The 21,691-nt window shown below is 46.1% G+C and overlaps 1 protein-coding gene across 4 annotated transcripts in view; it reads left to right on the forward strand.

Moving 5' to 3' along the window:
• The window catches only part of Usp7 (ubiquitin specific peptidase 7), a 69,821-nt gene extending 54,147 nt beyond the window's left edge, over window positions 1-15,674 (forward strand). For all 4 annotated transcript variants that reach the window (XM_040748109.1, XM_040748110.1, XM_040748111.1 and 1 more), the window contains exons 12-31: window positions 642-751; window positions 2,503-2,659; window positions 3,463-3,607; window positions 4,098-4,228; window positions 4,432-4,566; window positions 4,989-5,090; window positions 5,289-5,394; window positions 6,084-6,176; window positions 6,259-6,326; window positions 6,871-6,971; window positions 9,620-9,773; window positions 9,942-10,009; window positions 10,392-10,500; window positions 10,592-10,669; window positions 11,077-11,177; window positions 11,945-12,044; window positions 13,308-13,427; window positions 13,575-13,646; window positions 13,772-13,862; window positions 14,382-15,674. In XM_040748109.1, the coding sequence (XP_040604043.1) occupies window positions 642-751; window positions 2,503-2,659; window positions 3,463-3,607; window positions 4,098-4,228; window positions 4,432-4,566; window positions 4,989-5,090; window positions 5,289-5,394; window positions 6,084-6,176; window positions 6,259-6,326; window positions 6,871-6,971; window positions 9,620-9,773; window positions 9,942-10,009; window positions 10,392-10,500; window positions 10,592-10,669; window positions 11,077-11,177; window positions 11,945-12,044; window positions 13,308-13,427; window positions 13,575-13,646; window positions 13,772-13,862; window positions 14,382-14,488 (2,148 nt within the window). In that variant the 3' untranslated portion in view covers window positions 14,489-15,674. The remainder of the gene's footprint in view (window positions 1-641; window positions 752-2,502; window positions 2,660-3,462; window positions 3,608-4,097; window positions 4,229-4,431; window positions 4,567-4,988; window positions 5,091-5,288; window positions 5,395-6,083; window positions 6,177-6,258; window positions 6,327-6,870; window positions 6,972-9,619; window positions 9,774-9,941; window positions 10,010-10,391; window positions 10,501-10,591; window positions 10,670-11,076; window positions 11,178-11,944; window positions 12,045-13,307; window positions 13,428-13,574; window positions 13,647-13,771; window positions 13,863-14,381) is intronic.
• Window positions 15,675-21,691: the final 6,017 nt, after the last annotated feature.

Consider the following 21,691-nt stretch of genomic DNA (forward strand, 5'->3'; position numbering starts at 1 on the left):
ACCACAGTTTTCTACTTAACTGGTTTTTTTTTTAAGGTCCTCTTGTTTTTTCACAGTGTTTGACTGTAATATTGTAGGTAGCAAGTGTCTTTTTTAATAATTATGGTGTAGTCTCCCACATGTTAGAAACCTAAACTTAAGACTCTAAACAACAAAAAAATCTAAATGTTCCCACTTTTACCACCAATGTACTTTATAATTTAGTATGTGTATATACATGATGTGCATGTGTAGGCATGTGTATGGGGATATTTTTGTGGACTCAGTTCTTCCCTTTCATCTTGATATGGATCCCAGGGATCTCAGTCAGATCTGTCAGCTTTTTGGGGCAAGTGTTTCAACTCTGAGCTGTCTTCCCTGGCCAGAAACAGTTCTTTTCCAGCTTTAAGAAACAGGTAAAGCTGGGTGTAGTGGAGTATACCTTTAGTGTCTCCCTATTTGATAGGCAGAGGCGAATGGATCCGAGTTCCAGGCCAGCCAGAGTAACCTAATGAAACCAAAAAAGATGGGTAGTAGCTTAGGATACAGGGTAGAAGGTCACTAAGTTAAAGGTTTACAAAGTGAGACTTCATCTCCAAAAAACAAAATGAACAAAAATAAGCAGAGATGAATTAAATTCACCATTTCTTCCTAACTTCCAGGAAGCAGAGAAAGGTGTGAAATTCCTAACATTGCCACCAGTGTTACACCTGCAACTAATGAGGTTTATGTATGACCCTCAGACGGACCAAAACATCAAGATCAATGATAGGTAATGGGAGGGTTTGAGGGCTTGGGTGACCTGTCTCTGTTCTCCTTTGCTCTATGTATGGGTCCTTGGCTCTGTAATAGTAGAGATGTCATCTAACAAATGGTTGTTTTCAGTGGAAAAACAGCCTCTACTGTGCTACCTTGAAAAACAAGGGGCAGGGTTTTCTAACCAGGTAATTTTTTGTATTTGTATTTGACTTTTCTAATGCTTAGATTTTGACTAAATGGATTTTTTGTTTTTGTTGTTTTGTTGATTTTGACTAAATGTGGAGTTTTGGTTGTTGTTGTTGTTTTTTTTTTTTTTTTGGTATTTTCAAGGCAGGGTTTCTCTGTAGCCCTGGCTGGCCTGGACCTCACTATGTAGACCAAGCTGGCCTCAAACTCAATTTAATTCCAGCCTTCCAAGTGCTGGAATTAAAGGTGCGTTGCTGCCCTGGTAAATGTAGTGGCTTCCAGAATGTTCTAGAACTTGAAGAATGATGAGATGAAGTATGTCTAATCCAGTACAGTTTCCATATTTTTAAGATAATAAATTTAAGAATTTAAAGATGTGGTAGAGTGCTTGTCTACCATGAGACTCCCAGGTTTCACCTAGGCTTGGTGTTACATGTCTACAACCCAGCAAAGGGCAGGTGGAGACAGCAACATTAAGAATTCAAGAGTATCCTTTGATTAGATGAGTAGTGAGTTTGAGGTCAACCTGGCTTGTGTTAACAAACCTTTGTGAGAGTGATGGTACATGCTTTATCTCAGTTTGTATACATAGTTTTACCTTGATTAGTTTGAACATCAATTTTGAACAGTACATATATATGATGCTTAGTCACCATTTATGTTTGAGGGTAGGGTGTGGCTGAATTAAATCATTTCCACAAACTTAGTATGTGCTCACCTGCCTGTGTTTTCCAAACCTGTTTGTGCATACCTCATTTTTGATGTTTTTAAATGGAATTGTTGCTACTGTTTTAATGGTGAGGTTTTTCTTTCATGTCCAGATCAGATAGGGTCACAGTCCCAAGGTAGTGAGGCTAGATCCAAGCAGTCCTTGCCCATTAGACACATACTCTTTGGGGTCTCTGTTGCACCTTGCATGGCTTTCTTTCCTGTCTCTGAAGGCTGTATAATTTTAAGACGGTTTCAACTCAGGCTGGTCACCAACTCACCAAGACCATAAATTTGATCATCCTGCTTTCACCCTCGTGAGCTCAGCCAACACATCTTATCTATACCATGTTGGTGATAGAACCCATAGCTTCCTACATGCTAGGCAGGGACTGAGCTGCCATCCAGAAGTTGAGTACAGTTTATCATTGATGATGAAATTTGATAAACTAAATCACAAGTTAAGCCAGTAATTTAGAACTGTGTCAAATACAGTATGTTCATATAAACTAAGGATTAGGATCTTTATACACATCTGACTAGCTTGTTCTCTTCCTTTAATACCAAGGTGTTTTCATTAGTACATTCCTGGATGCCTTAGGATTACATACACCCTAGAATTGAGTTCAGTGTGAATTTGCTCTAAGACAGTTGGGTAAAGCTTCTGAATTTGAACCTGTTAGTTATCTGAGTATTAAATTGATAACTAATTTTTCTATAAGTAGGAGCTCCTTCAGAAGTAGCTTTCAGAGCCATCAGTAATTCATGATTGATTAAAGATGGATACTTAATTATAATAATGCTCTAACATACCATGTTCTGCATGTAAATCAAATCAGCATGAATTTCTTTTTTAAATATTTTGAATAGGTTTGAGTTTCCAGAACAATTACCACTTGATGAATTTTTACAAAAAACAGACCCTAAGGATCCTGCAAATTATATTCTCCACGCAGTCCTGGTTCACAGTGGAGATAATCATGGTGGACATTACGTGGTTTACCTAAACCCCAAAGGGGATGGCAAAGTAAGTGTTGGCTTTGGATGCCCGTATTTAAGAAACATGCGTCTTCTGGTTCACATTCCATGAATATACTGGATTTCTTCCCAGCCTTTGAATGTTTGTGTAGTTTGTTTTCTTGTCTAATTCTCAACAATGCAAAGGTGAATGGTACCTTAGAGTGTCTTGTGTTAGTAAACCTCATAGTCACAGTCTGTATCTCATGCTACTGACAAATACTGAAAGTGGTTTTCCTTGGCTGGGCAGGCAGGCTTCATTCCATCAAGTCTGTTCACATGTCCTTTGTTCATTCATCCTCCAGGGTCCCTGCTGGGATGCCATGTGGCAAAGGTTTTCAGAATGCATGATTTTTTTTAAAAAGGTATTTCAGCATTTAAAATGACAAATTGGAAGAGAGATCATCATTAAATAACTTTAACTCAGAAGCTTGCTACAACATTATAGAGTTAATTAATAAAAATCCCCCCCTCCTTCTCTCTCTCGTTTTTTTGAGACAGGGTTTCTCTGTATTGTTTTGGAGGCTGGCCTCGAACTCAACAGAGATCCACCTGCCTCTGCCTCCCGAGTGCGCCACCAACGCCCCGCACAAAATGTCTCATTTAATTGTACTCTGTGCCTTTAATTCGCCAAAGGGCCGGCACTATGTTAATGATTGTCTCAGAGTCAGAAATAGGCTATTTGAGTAGGTAACAACCAGTACTAGTGGGTACATAGTTCTTCCTTCAAATTTTGAGCAAGGAAGATAGAAGCACGCTGGGTGTTATAGGAGGGTGGGTGTCATTACTTATGTCTGCCCGCTTTCCTTCCAGTGGTGTAAATTTGATGATGACGTCGTATCCAGGTGTACTAAAGAAGAAGCTATTGAGCACAATTATGGGGGTCATGATGATGACCTATCTGTTCGACACTGCACAAATGCCTATATGTTAGTGTACATCAGGGAATCAAAGCTAAGTGAGTACCCATGACTTTTTATACTTGTACTATATAGTTCTGCAAAAATTCCCTCACAGCCTTGGCATTCTATCTGTTTTTTGTTTTTCAAGACAGGGTTTCTCTGTATTGTTTTGGAGGCTCTCAGTCCAGCCCGGCCTCGAACTCACAGAGCTCTGCCTGCCTCTGCCTCCCGAGTGCTGGGATTAAAGGACTGCGCCACCGCCGCCCGGCTTGGCATTCTATCTGTATAATACAGTATCATAAAGCATAGCAGACCCAGCCATGTTGTATGGCCAAACACTTTTTTCCCACTTATTCTTTTTATCTTTGTAATTCTATCCTCCAAAACAAACAACCTGCATTGGGATTGTGGGCTTTTAGGTGGTCACATGGTCCCAAGACCTTCCACATTCCTAGGTTATTTTATGAATGAAGACCTAGCATGTGGCTCTTGTAAGAAGGGAAAGCAGAGTCAGCACCAGGTGAAGAAGATGCATTTGTCCTGCAGGTGAAGTGTTACAAGCTGTTACCGACCATGATATTCCTCAGCAGTTGGTGGAACGATTGCAAGAAGAGAAAAGGATTGAGGCTCAGAAGCGGAAGGAACGGCAGGAAGCCCATCTCTACATGCAAGTGCAGGTCAGTCTGGGCCTTGGAAACTGCCGTGTTGGCACTGCAGAGCACTGGGCCTGTGCTGTCTATTCCTGGCATCTCTGGGCATCTGGGCTAGCTGCAGGGGCTCACTGTAGGCAGTGAGGCGAGTGGTTTGACGCCTTTTGATACTTGAGTGTGCTCAGGGTGATGTCTCAACTGGTTGTAAGCTTGGCTCTGTGTGCCTTCAGATAGTCGCAGAGGACCAGTTTTGTGGCCACCAAGGAAATGACATGTACGATGAGGAGAAAGTAAAGTACACCGTGTTCAAGGTTCTGAAGAACTCCTCCCTGGCAGAGTTTGTTCAGAGCCTCTCCCAGACCATGGTGGGTATAGCTTCTCTTATCACATCCAGGTTATCGATACCATGAGACACCTGCTACTTTGGGTAGTCACACTGTGTCTGGGCCCTGCCTCAAAAGGAGATGTTGGGCCGAGCTCCTGACATGACTCAGAGTCTGTGGATCTCAGAACCTGATTCCTCCAGTCCCCAAAGCGAGCTTTGTAGCAGATCTCAGAGAAGGAGCGTGGAGAGACTTTGTTCCTCTGCTGGCTGCCACCACCAGTGTCTGCTGACATAGGCTGTTGAGCTGAGCCCTAGTGTAGTAGTGATCCTAGTGAGGTCTGAGCCATGGGACTGAAGGTTTGAATCACCCCCCCCCCCTTTTACTCACAAAAGCAGCAGTAAATTGACAAAGATGGAAATATATGCTTTTATTGTTTTGATAAACTTTTGAATTTTTTTCAGGGGTTTCCACAAGATCAAATTCGATTATGGCCTATGCAAGCAAGGAGTAATGGAACAAAGCGGCCAGCGATGTTAGATAATGAAGCTGACGGCAATAAAACAGTAAATATCGTTGGTAGATCCTCGGGTATCTCATGTGGAACTCTGCGGGAGGCTCTTGTCCTGCAGTTAGCAGCCTTGTGTCCCTTTGGGTTGCATTCAGTAGAGCTGGACATGTTCTGCACTACACAAGTATAGTTTGTCGCCCTGTCACCTAGGCCATTGCAACCTTCTAAAATCAGTCGTCTCTTTTGGAAATAGATGATTGAACTGAGTGATAATGAAAACCCTTGGACAATATTCCTGGAAACAGTTGATCCTGAGCTGGCTGCTAGTGGAGCAACATTGCCCAAGTTTGATAAAGATCGTAAGTGCCCACAAGGTACCTGCTCCTTTTAGAGCAGTCAGTAGGCTTGGAGTCCTCGAATGATCTCAGCAGAGGGCTGAACTTTCTTTGTTCCCTTGGAGAAGATTCTCCTGGTACCTCCATGTTAACTCATCCAGTCCCTTCCATGTTGAGGAAGCCACAGGAGACTGGCTCACCTTGAGACTCCTGTAAGTGGGAAAGACAGCAGTGATGCTGTGGTATCCTGGCTGCTGGCTTGTACTCATCTCTGAAGGAAGGCTAGGGCATCGATGCAGGCATGTGTGTGTTGAGTCACTTGGCATGTGTCTCATCTTAGGGCCACACAACACAGCCTGTGTGAAGTTCTGAAGCAGTCATGCTATGCCACTAAATATGTGGCTGCCCCACAAACAGGACACTAGGGCTAGATGTATGTCCCCCTGGGACCACTGGTCCAGCTAATCAGTGCCAGGTCTCAGTTTACTGTATTGGTGTCCTCTTCACTGCCTCCTGAGGTGATTTACCCAGGTGTGATTTGTGGGATGCACTTTTGCTGTCCCTAGACCAGCCTCCTAAAGGAACCTTGTGTCATGGTTACTTCTAGGGACTTCTTACTGTGTTGTTGGGTTGTCACATACCTAAGCTTACTTGTAAGCTTTCTCAGACATACTCAGGGTTAAGAACCTAACAGCCTGTTCATCAACTTGTAGATGATGTAATGTTATTTTTGAAGATGTATGATCCTAAAACACGGAGCTTGAATTACTGTGGACATATCTACACACCCATATCCTGTAAAATACGTAAGTCCTGGCTGTACTTCCTTAAGAGTAGATTTTGCTCGGTGCATTATAGCTGTGTATTTAAACAATTTCTTCACCCTAGGTGACTTACTCCCAGTTATGTGTGACAGAGCAGGATTTATCCAGGATACTAGCCTTATCCTCTATGAGGTTTGTCTTTATTTCTCTGTTACTATATTGTTTTTGTTGTGGGGGAGGTGGTTCTGTGCTTTTTTATTATTGCTTAGTCTAGTTCATTTAGGTCTTCTACTCTGTGTGTTGGGGGTAAGGGTGTGAGATGGGGTTTCTGTGTGTAGCCCTGACTGTCCTGGAATCTGCTTCCCCAGAGTGCTGGGATTACAATATGCCCCACCACACCCTGTTGTACATTTAAAAATAAGTAATTTGTACCTGGTTAGGATTGGTGATTACTAGATACTTACTTTTAGATTTGTTTTTCCCACTAGTATTTTAGCTTAATAAAAACATGTGCATTAACTGGGTGTGGTCATATGAGTTTAGAGATCTGGCTGTTTGGAGGACTGCTTGAGCACAAGAGTCTAGAGCCAACCTAAAGAAGCAAGGAGATCCTGTCTGAAATTAAAGCAAAACACATAACATGTAGACTAATATACTTAAATATAGAGAAAGCATAAGTAAAATTTGGTCATAACATATGCTATTAAATGTAAACATTTGCTGTCTCTTCCTGTAGGAAGTTAAGCCGAACTTAACAGAGAGAATTCAGGATTACGATGTATCTCTTGATAAAGCACTCGATGAGCTGATGGATGGTGACATCATAGTGTTTCAGAAGTATGTATCTTTGACAGTTTCCATCTCTTGTATGCATATCAAGTGTTTTGTTGTTGTTTTTGGTCAGTGCTAGATCCAGTGAACAGTGGTGAGCACTGTAATCCTAGAACTTGGGAGGTAGAGGCAGGAGGATCCAGGAACTACTACATAGCAAGTTTGAGATTATCCAGGGATCTATGAAAGCCTGTCTCACAAACTCAAGTTCTCTAATGTCCTACAAATGTTTGTGGGGACCACAAGTAAGGTGTCTGTATAGAGTTATACTCTGAAAATACTTGAGGTTGGCCTTCAGATGATTTCTCTTCTGGCAACTCACTTTTTTTTTCCTTTATTATTTCTTTATTTTTGTTTTTCAGTTTAAATTTAGATAAGAAACAAGGTTGCTTCACAAGTCAGTTCCAGGTCCCTCCCTTCCTCCCGTGCCCTCCCCCAACCCCCTCCCCATTATCCCCTCATTTCCCCAGGGAGGGTGAGGCCCTCCATGGGGGTGTCCATAGACTGTCATTTCATATAGGGCAGGGCCTAGACCCTTCCCCAAGAGTTCAGTGTGTGAGTGCACCTCACATTGTTCTATTGGAGTCCAAAGTCCGTGTGTATACTTGGGTACTGATCTGCTGCCCAAGGCTCAATAGATTCCCTAGGCCTCCTCACTGACACCCACATTCAGGGGGTCTTGATCAGTCCCACTGTCAACTCACTTTTAGTGCCTGCATCTACACCTGTAGGTGTGTGCCTGGGACACTAATGCCTGCAGGTGTGGGCTGCAGTCACCGCCCAGGCTGAATGTACTCTGCTGCAAAGGAGCCTATTTGTAGGGAGCTGTTTTGTCCTGAAGTCACTGGAAAAGCAGCTGGGGCTGAGTGCCTTACTGTAGAGCTTCCATAAGTACCTGCCTTTCTTGATTTTATTTTTATGTGTATGAATGTTTTGTCTGTGCACGATGTGTGCCTGCTGCCAGTACAAACCAGTAGTGGGTATTAAGATACCTTGGGACTGGGATTAGATTGTTATGAGTGTTGGGGGTGGAGCCCAGGTCCTCTGGAAATGCTCTTACCCTCTGAGCCACCTCTCCAGGCTCACCTTTTTATTTATTTATTTATTTATTTATTTATTTATTTATTTATTATTATTGAATTTAAAGTTAGATTAGAAACATGGTTGGTTCACAAGTCAGTTCCAGGTCCCTCTGCCTTTCCCTCCCCTCCTCCCGTGCCCTCTCCCCAACTCCCCCATTATCCCCTCATTTCCCCAGGGAGGGTGAGGCCCTCCTTGGGGGTGTCCATAATCGGTCATTTCATCCAGGGCAGGGCCTAGAGCCTCCCCCAAGAGTTCAGGGTGAGAGTTCATCTCACATTGTTGGATGGGAGTCCAAAGTCCATGTGTATACTTGAGATGAATACTGATCTACTGCCCAAGGCCTCCTCACTGACACCCCCATTCAGGGGGTCTTGACAGTCCCATGTTGGATTCCCAGGCATCAGCCTGGGATTCAAGAGTTAACCCTTGTCAGGTCAGCTGTTTCTGGGGTTAAACCAGCCCAGTCTTAATCCCTTTGGTCATCAGTCCTCCCTCTCTGTTACTGGCTTTCTTGAGTTCAGCTCAGTACTTAGCCGTGGGAGTCTGCCTCTTCTTCCATCAGCCACTGAATGAAGTTTCTGTTTCCCAGACTCTCTGGCCATGGGATTGTAGGCTAGCACTCCCCAGATCTATGTCTAAATTCCATATATGAGAGAGTACATGTCATGTTTCTCTTTTTGTGACTGTGTTACCTCACTCAGGATGGTTTCTTCTAGTGTCATCCATTTGCCTGCAAAACTCAGGATTCCATTGTTTTTTTCTGCCGAATAGTACTTCATTGTGTACCACATTTTCTCTATCCACTCTTCGGTTGAGGGGCATCTAGGTTGCTTCCAAGTTCTGGCTATTACAAATAATGCTCCTATGAACATAGTGAAACAGACATCCTTGTCGTATGAATGGGCATCTTTTGGATATATGTGGAGTTGCTGGGTCTTGTGGTAGGTTTATTCCCATTTTTCTGAGGAATCTCCATACTGATTTCCAAAGTGACTGAACCAGTTGGCACTCCCACCAGCAATGGAGGAGTGTTCTCCTTTCACCACATCCTCTCCAGCATGTTTTTGATTTTAGCCATTCTGACAGGAGTGAGATGGTATCTCAGAGTTGTTTTGATTTGCATTTCCCGGATGGCTAAGGATGTTGAGCACTTTCTCAAGTACCTCTCAGCCATTTTAGGCTCCTCTATTGAAAATTCTCTATTTAGTTCTGCAGCCCACTTTTTAATTGGATTCTTTGGTGTTTTGGAGACTTGCTTCTTGAGTTCTTTGTAAATTTTGGAGATTAGCCCTCTGTCAGATGTGGGGTTAGTGAATATTTTTTCCCATTCTGTGGGCTGCCTTTTCATCTTGCTGACTGTGTCCTTTGCCTTACAGAAGCTTCTCAACTTCAGGAGATCCCAGGCTCACCTTTCTTATGCCCTGTTAAGCCAGTAGCTGAGGCAGACTCCTTGTAGCTTTCAGTGAGAGAACTCTTGTCTTCCGTTACACTACACGTTTGGTTGTCTAAAAAAATGATGGTGCCTTTTGCCATACACCTGCTTCAGTCTGCAAACATTTTTTTCTCCTCAGGGATGACCCTGAAAATGATAACAGTGAATTACCCACTGCAAAAGAATATTTCAGAGATCTCTATCACCGTGTTGACGTCATCTTCTGTGATAAAACAATCCCCAATGACCCTGGGTTTGTGGTTACGTTATCAAATAGGATGAATTATTTTCAGGTATTGAACAATTGCTCTTCATTTACCATTCTTAGAAGACACATTGCATGTTTGAATTTGGGCTGCTTATGTACATCACATTTCTGTAGAAATGTAACTAAATGACTAATCCTGAGTTTTATAAGTACAAAGTACCACCCTCACTTCTGGTCTTTCTCTACCTCCTAGGTTGCAAAGACAGTTGCGCAGAGGCTCAACACAGACCCCATGCTGCTGCAGTTTTTCAAGTCTCAAGGGTAAGTGAGTGAGGCTCAGCTAGGTCACCTGTGTGTATTTCTTTCTTAGTTGGAACTCAGGTGTGTCATTACTTACATTTTAACCACATGGTCCTGAGGTGGTAAAGTAATAGTTCACCTCCTGGTGCTATATTTGATTTTAGTTGGCCTGTCATGCTTATTTGGGTCTAGGTCCTATGTAGCTCCAGAGTCATCTGTGTGCTTTGCCCCCCTCACAGGGAGTATTTGAAGTGTCAGGCTAGGGTCTGGGAACAGAAGTGGACTAGGTAGGTTCACAGGTTTCACACAGTGCACAGCTAGCTGTTTGCGTTTGTTTTTTCTCAGGTGGAGTGTGTTGTAGACTGATAAACAATTTGTTTAATCGTGTGCTGTTTTCTTGTAGTTACAGGGATGGCCCAGGTAATCCTCTTAGACATAATTATGAAGGTACTTTAAGAGATCTTCTACAATTCTTCAAGCCAAGGCAACCTAAGAAACTTTACTATCAGCAGGTATGAGTCCAAGTCAGTGTAACTGGGTGATAAAGAAAAGGTTTGGGTTTCTCGTGAGTCTATCTAAACATGCATCTCTCTTTCTCAATAGCTTAAGATGAAAATCACAGACTTTGAGAACAGGAGAAGTTTTAAGTGTATATGGTTAAACAGCCAATTTAGGGAAGAGGTAAGCATTTCTTCTAGTGTTACCATTAACCCCTGGTACTCTTTTCAGAGCCCTAGGACTAAAACATGAGAACCCTCCCTCAGTGCGGGTACATGGTGGGGCATTTGAAAGGCAGAAATGAGAGCTTGAAGTGTCTGCATGGCCCCTGGCCAGAGCCAGGTCACCACACACTGCTGCTGCAGTCTTGGCCTAGCTTAACTGCCTGTCAAGAATGTGCGCACCACCAGGCTGTGCCCCTATGCCATGTCCATCAAAAAGATCATACTTACCTGGGTAGCAATCTATTTTACCTCCCAGCTGCACCAGGTGACCCAGGGATTGTTTCTGAGGAAGTGGGCTGACTACTGTGAGGGAATCCACAATTGAGGGGCTCTACTCACCCCTTGTAACGCTCTGTCATCACTTAGGAAATAACACTATACCCAGACAAGCATGGCTGTGTTCGGGACCTGTTAGAAGAATGTAAAAAGGCTGTGGAGCTCGGTGACAAAGCATCAGGGAGACTTAGGCAAGTATCTCAGAATGGCGGCCAGCCACTCTGAAACTGAATGGAAATCAAATAGCCCCACCCTTCTGCAGTTGCTGTTCTGCAGAGGCCAAACTGCTCTCCTCTAACTGTAGTGAATGGATGTGATGGCAGCAGCAAAGGAGCAGTGGGTTCCAAGGTGCTTGAGGGGCCGTACATACATCTCAGTGCTTGAGGGGCCGTACATACATCTCAGTGCTTGAGGGGCCGTACATACATCTCAGTGCTTGAGGGGCCGTACATACATCTCAGTGCTTGAGGGGCCGTACATACATCTCAGTGCTTGGGGGGCCGTACATACATCTCAGTGCTTGAGGGGCCGTACATACATCTCAGTGTTTGGGGGGCCGTACATACATCTCAGTGCTTGAGGGGGCTGTACATACATCTCAGTGGTGAGAAACGTGTAGCTTCTGACAGGTGTAAAGTGAGAGCCCTGTTTCAATGGTTTTGCCTTGTGGATGCCACAAACAGGTGGCTTTGGGACTGTTTGGTTCCCTAAAATGCTTTCTTGGTAGTTTTAATAGACAGCAGTCAGCTGGAATGACTATTCTACCTTCCAGGACAGCCTCCAAAGCCGCAGAGAAACCCTCCAAAAAAAAAAAAAAAAACAAAAAAACAAAACAAAAACAAAAACACAGTAAAAGTGCAATACATACATAGAGCCAAACGTATAGCCATGCCCACCCGGAGTTCCTGCTCTTGTGTCTTTTTGCATGGGCACAAATACTTCATTTTTCTTCTTTTAGGCTGCTAGAAATTGTGAGCTACAAAATTATTGGTGTACATCAAGAAGATGAACTATTAGAATGTTTATCTCCTGCAACAAGTCGAACTTTTCGAATAGAGGTAACTCACCTTGCTGGTCTCAGAACCACTTACCATAGAGGATACCACTATGGGCTATAAAAAGTAGCTTGAGTTGTTTCATTCATCAGGTCTCACAGAGGTTAATTTCATTCCAACCTTTAAAAATGCTGCAATATGGAAAAAAAAATACACATAGTGTAGAATAATGTAGCCACTGGTGAGTGTGCTGGTGCTGGGCATGGATGCCTTGTGCAGCCATTGGTACCCTCCACCCCAGAGCCTGTTATCCCAAACTCCTGCTGTCTGCTTTTGTGCCTTGTGAGGGAAGCCTTGTGGGATTTGTCTTTATGAATTTGGGCCAGGTGTGGTGGGACACACCTTTGGAGAGGTATTATTGTTGCCTGCATGTATATCTCTACTATGTGCATGCAGAGTCCAGAAAAGTGTGCCAAGTCTGCTGGAGCTGGAGTTACAGGTGGTGTGAGCCGCTGTAGGTTCTGGTAGTCAAACCCAGGTCCTCTGGAAGAGCAGTTAGTGCCATCTTGAGCCCTACTGTTGGCTGGCACAGAGCTTTATTTTCAACACTCAGGGGACAAAGACAATCCAGTCTGATCTCTACAAGTTCCAGGCCAGTCAAAGCTATATAGTTAATCTAAATATAAAAGTTTGGGAGCAGGCAGAATGGCTCAGCTGTGGTAAGGGCTCCCGGGCCCCCAGCTTGGCGACCTGAGTTTGATCTTCTGGACCCACATGGTGAATAGAGAGAACTTGCTCCACCAGGTTGTCCTGACTCCCACCTGTGTGCAAACACACAGATCAATTGATAATGAAGCACAGGCAGACACTCTGTGTCAGTGCTAACATTCCCCATAGTAATTCTAAGAAACCTGGACTATCTTTCGAGTCAGCCGTGTGTGGCCTTTTGGTAAAAATGTATGCCAGCAGCATATATTATTACTTTAACAAGTTACCTTAGACGATGAGCTTAAATAGAACAGTTTGCAATGGCTCACAGTTTTGAAGGCTTTCAATATAGCTCTAGAGAGCCAGCACATCATTTAATAGAGACTCTTCACTCTTCTACTGGAAAAGGGGACCAGCTCCACCAATATGTGTCTGTGTCTGCTTACCTGTCTGTCTGTCTGTGTCCTCCACCTGCACCCCCACCCCCTACCCCAGTCAGTTTATGTCACCAGTCTGGAGAACACCTGAGCCTTGGGGTCATCCGTTACCTATTGAGTGTCAAGTTAGAATTTAAATAACCACACTTACAGGAAGTCTTTGTTTAAAATATGTCTCCAGGAAATACCTTTGGACCAGGTAGACATAGATAAGGAGAATGAGATGCTAATCACAGTGGCGCATTTCCACAAAGAGGTGTTTGGAACTTTTGGAATTCCATTTTTGCTGAGGATACACCAGGTAAGAGTCCTGTCAGAACTCGGTGCCTTTAAGTGACTTGATCTCAGCTGCTGGGGCAGGCAACCCTGACTTTGGCATTTAACAACCTGTGCACTGGGCATGGGTGATCACCATCTGAGCACACCTGGTTTTTCTTTGTCTTCCCAGGGCGAGCATTTCAGAGAAGTCATGAAGCGAATTCAGAGCCTGCTGGATATCCAGGAAAAGGAGTTTGAAAAGGTGTGCACGCTTAGGAACCTGGCTAGGCCTTAGTTAGTGGATGTTAGTTAGCACTTGAACCTAAGTGAGGCAGCTGAGCTCTTTGCAGACAGCAGATAATGGGGAGTTTTGCTTTTCTTTTCCAGTTTAAATTTGCAATTGTCATGATGGGCCGGCACCAGTACATCAATGAAGATGAGTATGAAGTGAATTTGAAGGACTTTGAGCCACAGCCTGGTAAGAGGCTCTCCGCAAAGGGCCTTCAGTTCCCATTGTCAGTCTTGCAGCCATGGGAAGCGGCGGCAGCCCTGGGGTTGAGCAAGTTAGTTCCCCAAAAGTCAGGCCTCTGCAGTCTAAGGAGTAAGGCTCTTGTTGTGCATTAATGGGGCTGAGGTGTAGGTGATCCTGCTTCCCCTAATGCTATGTTTTAGTTGGAAAGAGGTACCTTAATAAACAGCTCAGTGTCAGCTTGTATTAATGACAGCTCCAGGCTCCAGCTGACTGAGCAACCATCCAAGGTGGAGACTGGATCTGGTAGTTCTTTTTTTTTTTTTTTTTTTTTACGAGACAGGGTTTCTCTGTTTCTTTGTATTGTTTTGGAGGCTGTTGGTCCAGCCCGGCCTTGAACTCACAGAGATCCGCCTGCCTCTGCCTCCTGAGTGCTGGGATTAAAGGCGTGTGCCACCACCGCCCGGCTAGGATCTGGTAGTTCTTAAGAACCTGGGGTCTTAATGGTTTGTTCTTTGTCCCTGCCAGGTAACATGTCTCATCCTCGGCCTTGGCTAGGGCTCGACCACTTCAACAAAGCCCCAAAGAGGAGTCGCTACACTTACCTTGAAAAGGCAATTAAAATCCACAACTGACTTCCTGCCTTCCCGTGTCCAAGGCGAGGGACAGCTCGTGGGTGTGTGCCCTTTTTAACAGCCGTAGAACTTTGGTACACGTGCACTCTAGCCGAAGTCTCCAGCAAGAGGATTTGCTGCTGATGTTAATTTTATTTTGTTGAGGCTGTTCAGTTTGGCTTCTCTGTATCTATTGACTGCCCTTTTTGAGCAAAATGAAGGTGTTTTTATAAAGCTTGGATGCCAATGAGAGTTATTTTATGGTAACCACAATGCAAGGCAACCATCAGCATCATGGGAGAAGAGGTTCCTAGGATGTGAGTCCTGGCAGAGGTGTCTGGTTGGCGCAGGCAGTCTGGCCCTTTGCTTGGGTCCTGCACAAGCCTGCAGCTAGAGCTAGTCAGCCGGTGTAGGCTCGTCCGACCTCTCCCTCAGTTAGACTTTCAGTGACCTGTGTGCATCTAAAGGCAAACCAGAGAAACAACCCTACTCAAAAGTGCTCTCTCCTTCACTGTGCGTCGATGGCCCTTCCTGGGGTTTCTCTCCTTGGCTGCTGGGGCTCTTTTTAATAAACGTCTCACTTCGTCAGCCAGTACTGTTCAGCAGCCCATTTGCAAAGGACGCACTGAATCCAGTGCCGACAGTTAGGGGTCTTTTTATACACTGAGAACATTGTTAGATACAATTAAGGTTTACTCTGTTGCCTCTTGGCAAACGTAATTATCTGAGCAGGTGAAAGAATCACTCTAGGCTCCTGTAAGGATGGAGTGGGCGAGCAACAAAGGAGAGAGAGCCTCTTAGCAAGAGCGCATGCTCGCTAGTGGTTAGTAAGCTGTTGACTTTGTAAAAAAGATAAAATAAAAAGGACAAAAAGGAAAATGAAATTGTATATTTAATGAATGAAACCTGTACAATTTGCCCCTGGGAGGAGGTCATTTTCTTTCTGTTGGGTGAGTGCGAGTGAACTTGGCCGACTTGGACACTCTGTGCGTAGCTTTATTTGATCCTCTCCTCGTTTCCCTTTTTGTTGGAGCTAATGCCAGCTGCGTGTCTAGTTTTGAGTGCAAATAGAATCAGCAAGCCACACTTCTTTCCCCTCCCCAGTACTTCTGTTTGTTTCTGTAGCAGCGGTGTACACCAACTCTCCTGTATATTGCCTTTTTGCTGGAAAATGTTGTATGTTGAATAAAATTTTCTATAAAAATTATAATTCAGTGAGTGCTGTGGAAGCTGAAGATGAGCATACTCTCCCTGGAGACAGGCCTGGGAGCCTTGCTTTGAGTCAGGCCCGTAGCTGCCATGGATTTTTCTCAGCTGTTGGACTTTGCCTTTGGGCGACCTAGAACTTGCTGTGTAGACCAGGATGGTCTTGAACTCAGAGATCCACCTGCCTCTGCCTCCCAAGTGTTGGGCTTAAAGGTGTGAACCCCTGGCTTCAGTTTGGCTTTGGCCTCTAGCATTTGAGCTTGAGAAACCAGGTTTTTGTGAGGTATAGTTGGCACAGGCCTCCTAACCCTAGCAGCCAGGAAGCAGAGGTAGGCATACCATATCAACCTGTGCTACAAAGACCCTGTCAAGACTTCTGGAATGTAGCTGATGGTGGAGTGCTTTCTAGTGTGTGCGAGGCCCTGGGCTTCATCCCCAGTATCTGAGGAAAATGTGAAGAGTCCTTAGCTGGGATCTGTGCACATTACTACTCAGTGACTGGGGAAATTGGAGGTCTCTGGACGAGGTGTCCAGGAAAGGGTACCGTTGGCCTGCTTCTGAGCCATCTGCGCCCTGGCTTCCTTTCCTTTTGCACTATGAATTGTGTGCCTTCCAATAACTTGTGTTGTACAGATGGATGGGATAAGGAGCAGATCATGGGGGACCCTGTAGGCCTTTATCCTACCGGGCCCTTTGGCCTTCTGCAAATGAGAAGTTACTGGCGGTTATAGGCAAGGCGATGAGGACTGCTCACCCAATGTTGGCCTTTAAACTCCAAGGTGTTCCTGTTGGAGGGCTTATTGTGGCTTGGTCAGTCTTAGGTACCCACGATTTCTATTCTCCCTTAAATATTAAATGATTATTTTTAAAAGAACTTCTTGTAGTGTTTCTTGTGTGCGCCATTCATTTTTTCCATTCACTCCTAGCTCTCAAGAATACTGAGAGTCTCGAGTTCGTGTACCTGATTTGGGGGAAGGTAGAAGCAGACATTTCAAAATTTATGGAACAGTTGTCTTCCTCACTTTAATCCTCTGAAGATGCTGGGTCTTTTTGCTCTGTGGCATGTGGCTATTGATGGTAGGGGAGTCCTCATCCACAGTGGTGACCAGAGTGTGACCTCAGTGAGGGCTGGCAGCCATGGTGACCACGTGGTTCTGCTCAGGATTGTGAAGCTGATGAGGTTGTTTGGATTTACAATCCCAGCACAAAAGTGGGAGCAGGAAGGTGAGGAGTTCAAAGCCATTCTTGGCCACATAGCAGATTCTGGGGTGGCCTAGTTATTTGAGACCCAGTCTAGAAATACAGGAACACAAACCTGAAGGTACATTGTCTGCTGGGGTTATCTGCAACACCAGATCCTTGCATGTTGGCTCTTAGCCTTGTGGCATTAAGGGAGTGTTAACTGGGTTTTCCTGTGGCCCCTTGGGGACCCCCTGTGACAGTAATGAGGTCTTCAAGAGCATTGAGCCAGCTGACCTTGTGACCAGTGCATCTGGCAAGGAGTGAGGTGAGGATCCCACAGTGCTAACCAGCTGTTCTTGAGCACTTCGTCTCTGGCGGGGGTGGGGGGTGGAGGGTTCCAAATGTGAGACTAGTCTAGACCACATAGTAAAACAAGACTGATACGTACCTATACCACAGGCCCTGGGATGGGAGCCTGTGGAGGCTGTTTCTGACCCTCAGTCCCAGAGCCTGGCCCAACAAAGTCAGGCTCTCATCTGCAGTGAGGTGCACCTCTCCTTAGTGTAGGAAGTTTTAGCACCTTCAAGCTGTATGAAATTGTGAAGGTGAGATGTGTGGAGACATTTCTCTAGTGGATTAGGTTTGTGGCACTGACTGAATCCCGGGTTGGCAATCCTACAAAAACCCTGGTGGTTAACATGGTAAGTTTGTGGTGGTCTTCAGTGCCACAACTGAACTTTGGCAGTCTCATGAGTGGGTGGACTTGGGTACCCAGAGCTCTTTTTCCATGGGTGTCTGCAGAGCTTGCCCACACTCAGGGTGGAAGGGAGACAGCCTGGCATCCGGTTGAAGGAAGAAGGTGATAGGGACAAAGCCAGGTGCTTTTGTAGAAACGAGGGCTATCTCCGGGTGTGGGGCCCTTATGTGGTATGGCCTGGCTCCTCTGCCAGGCTGTTCTCCCCTAAACCTGCTGCTGTGCCAAAGGCTCTGGCTGCTAAGCACCGGAAGTGCTCAGTTCCCAAGGGACTGGGCCTGGAGTGTTAGAACAGTCCAGCTCCCTGCACCCTGTGCCAATCAGAAGGAAGCCCCAGGAGAGTTCGTTGCTTGGGTATACAAAAACCTCCACCAGGACAGAATCTCTTCATGTCCTTTAGTCTTGCTGTTGGTGAACATGTGTGTGCTGCTAGGGTCCCCCATGCTTTGAGAACATTCTAGGGACAGTGGTGTGGGTATGAGGTAGTTTGTCCCTGCCAGAGGCCACAGACCTGTGTTGCTGGCTGGGCGTTGGGGGTAGATGGCAGAGTCCCAGCTTGCACCTTTGGAGAGCAGTCTATGAAGCACCATGGTCTCCTAGGTGAGCTCACCCGTCTTCCCTGAGCATTCTGAGCTGAGTTCTCCAGTAGGGTGAGAGGCTGTGGAAGTTGGGGGAGTATGTTGAGGTTCATCACTGTTGAAGGGACAATGTCAACCTTCCTGCTTGGTGATGTGGACTGATGGTACATCAAAAGCTGCCCAGATTTCTCTCCCTAGCCCTGGGGTCTTGTTCACTGTCCCTAGACCGTTTGGATGGCAGATTCCCAGGGTGGACTCATTCTGGGTAGAGCAGAGAGCAATGGGCTGGGGGTAGGCACGGAAGTTGTCCCTGGTGACTGCTGATACCAGAGCCATACCCATGACCACACCACACCCACCTGTCTGCTCCTGCGATAAGGCTAAGTGGGATAGACTTACTGAATCTCTTGGCTCTGATGCAGGGTGGGTTGGCTAGAAACGGAAGCCTAGAACAGTGTCAGCACCCACTGTTAGCCCTCACTGTGGGGTCAGTGGCAGACACCTGTAAACCCTTCAATTGAAGCTGAGTAGTCCATCAGTGGCTACAGTCCAGATCCCCAAAACCTGTGATTGATTTGTGGGGTCAGTCTGGGCAGAACCTTGCAGTCCAGTGATGGTACACCGTGGAGTGATAATTGGTTTTGTCCCAGGACTAAGACATGCCTGTCTGGACCTGTCTAGGAATGTAAGTCAAAGCTAAGACATTGCCTTGGGAGGGGGAGGAATCTGTACAAGGAAGGTTGGAGTTGAGCAATGCAACGTAAAGATGGTTTATTCTCTGTCCTGCTTGAGGCCCTAAGGCCCATGCTGACCAAGCATCCCATGTCTTGGGGTCTGAAGGCTATTTATTTGTCAAACAATTCACAGTGGTAGTGTTTCCATGCAGCTAAGGCTTGCAGCTGTGGCACATTCCGTGTCTGAGGTTCAGTCTCCCATCATTTCAGGGTCTGCATTGCAGGTGGTAGATCAGCTGGCAGGCCTCCCTGGGTCTAGAGAAATGTGCTGGCCTCGTCTGTCTTTTCAGGCTTCTAGGAATCTCAACCTGAAATGCCAGGAGATGCTTCCATCCCACCAAGCCTCCAACCCACACTCAGTGTACCTACACTCACACATGTACACCTTTCATGCCATGCTAATGCTGGGGCTACTGGGAGACACACTTGAGTTTCTGGTTGCCCAAATAGTCACCAGACCAACCTGGGCCTGGCTTTCCGCCCTTGTCAGCTAGTGCAACACTGCCCTCTTGTGATGAGTGTGGACATTACAGGGAACCTCAGCAAAGACCAGCCAGTGAGTGTCCTTCACGTGCCTGTAAGCTTCCTATTTCCCCCTTTCCTTCAGTGCTCTCCTCAAGTCTCTTCTCCCTCTCTATTTGGCCAATGATAGGCAGGACTATGTTTGTGCTTTTCAAATTAAATGGAGCTTCAGTGTGGTGGTACACACCTGTCAAACCAGCAATCAAGAGGCCAAGTCAGGTGAGTCCCTGTCTCAAAATGAAAAGAGCTGGGGCTGTAGCTCAGTGGTAGAGCACTTGCCTACCAGACACGAAGCCCTGGGTTCAATCCTCAGCACTAACTGCAGAGAAACAAAGCTGATACTGGATCTTGTCCAGTGGTCCTCATTTTCCCCGGAAGTCTCCATACGCCAGTTTGAGGTCTTCTAACAGCCACTCCCTTTCCAATGGCCTCTGCACTGGGAAGGAGTAAACCTCACTGGAGGTGGGGCCCTCTCCACAAATGACTCATCGAGATCCATCCCTTCCCAGATTCTATAGCCCCACCTCTTGGTCGTGAGGGTGTCAGGCTAAACTGAGCTCATGAATCTGCCTGGGAAATGACAAGCGGAGAAAGAACAGATGGACAGGCAGGCCTGCTGAATGAGTCGGTGGGCTGCCCTGCCTGGGGTGCATAGGCATGGCGCTGCCTGGATGGAGTCACAGACGGCCTCAAGTGAACTCAGGGTGATTGTGAGTTCTAGGCAGATGTCTGGTATAAGGATGTTGGAGTTTCTTTTCCTCTTGCTGGGATAAAATACAAGAATGTAACGGAGTTGTACATTACAGTTAGCACACAGTTCACCGTGGGAAGTGAAGGCAGCAACAGCTTGAGCCAGCTGGTCACACCCATCGTCAGGAAGCGGAGAGTGATGAAAGTGTGCTGTGCGGCCCAGTTCCCTGTCTCCACTTCACCGATCCAGGATCTCAGCCAGGGAATGGTGCTGCCCAAAAGGGCAGGCCCTCCACCTCCATAAATATAACCAGAGTTTCCCCCACAGGCAAGGCTCATCTCCCAAACAATTCTGGATTTTGTCAAGTTGACAACACCATTACAGCAACAGATTTTTGTTTTTAAAGAGACAGGCATTTACTTTGTAATTAAGACTGGCAATCCTCCTGACTCAGCCTCCCAAGTAAGTGGTGAGTTCTTAATCAATGTTAACTGCATCACCGGATCCGTGTTAGCCACAGGCTGCTGGCTGGTGAGGAATAGAGGGTGCAGTAGGACCCAGAGCCCAGTAGGACATAAGGTGGAGGGGAACATTTTGAATGAGTGGAAAGGACAGGAACCAAGGGCTGCATCTGAGGTGTCTGGGAGAGAGGAGAGGGCCATGACCTCCCATGTACCTACTCTGGTAGGGACCTACTGAGGGTCTGCATTCCCATTTTTGTATGTGTGTTTGCACATATGCGGGTGCACCTGTGTGAGTGTTAGCACACATGTGTGCACAAGTATATGGAGGCCCAAGTTTAATGTGGAGGGCTCATCTTCAAACCTTTTGCCTTATTTATTTAGACAGGGTCTCTCAATCAAACCCAGAGCTTTCTGATGAGGCTAGTCTCAATAGCCAGCGTGTTCTGGGATTCCTCTGTGACTTCTGAGGCTGGAATTACAGGTGGGCCACCCTGCCCATCCAACACTCATGTGAGTTCTGGGGGTCTAAACTCTGGTCCTCAGATTTGTAAGGAAAATCCTTTTACTTACGGGGCCATCTCCCCAGCCCAACATGCTGGTTTTGCTGGATGCCTCAGGCATCCAGGGGAGAAAGTTGTGGGATACTGGAGGGGAAGACAGAAGCCTAGAGAAATGGGGGAAGGGGGCTTGCGCAAAACTGAGGACAAAGCAAACTGAGAAAAGCTACTAGGAGGTGGCCAGAGGACATCTGCAGCCTATGGGGCACAGAGGATCCAGACTGCAGACCCAAGGCAGGTAGGGAAGAAAGGATAAGGCTCTCTCGGTATTGCACATAGTGGTGGAACACACTGGTCCCCGGGGAAAGGGGCAGCAGGTATGAACCTGGATGCGGATCCGGGGCTGGGGGGTTATACATGTGAGGGTGTGGGTAACAGGTTTCTCCAAAGGGGTAGAAGCTAGAGCTGATGGGAAGAGACTAGGGAAGAGGGAGCTGGTGGACTGGGGGCATCTGTAGTCAGAGGAGGCTGAACCTGGAGATGGGTGGAGCGCATGCCCTCCCCAAGAAGACACCAACCAGCTCATGCTGGGACCC

The sequence above is a fragment of the Mesocricetus auratus genome, unplaced genomic scaffold, assembly GCF_017639785.1.
Source record: "Mesocricetus auratus isolate SY011 unplaced genomic scaffold, BCM_Maur_2.0 Super-Scaffold_100007, whole genome shotgun sequence".
Classification (NCBI taxonomy): domain Eukaryota; kingdom Metazoa; phylum Chordata; class Mammalia; order Rodentia; family Cricetidae; genus Mesocricetus; species Mesocricetus auratus.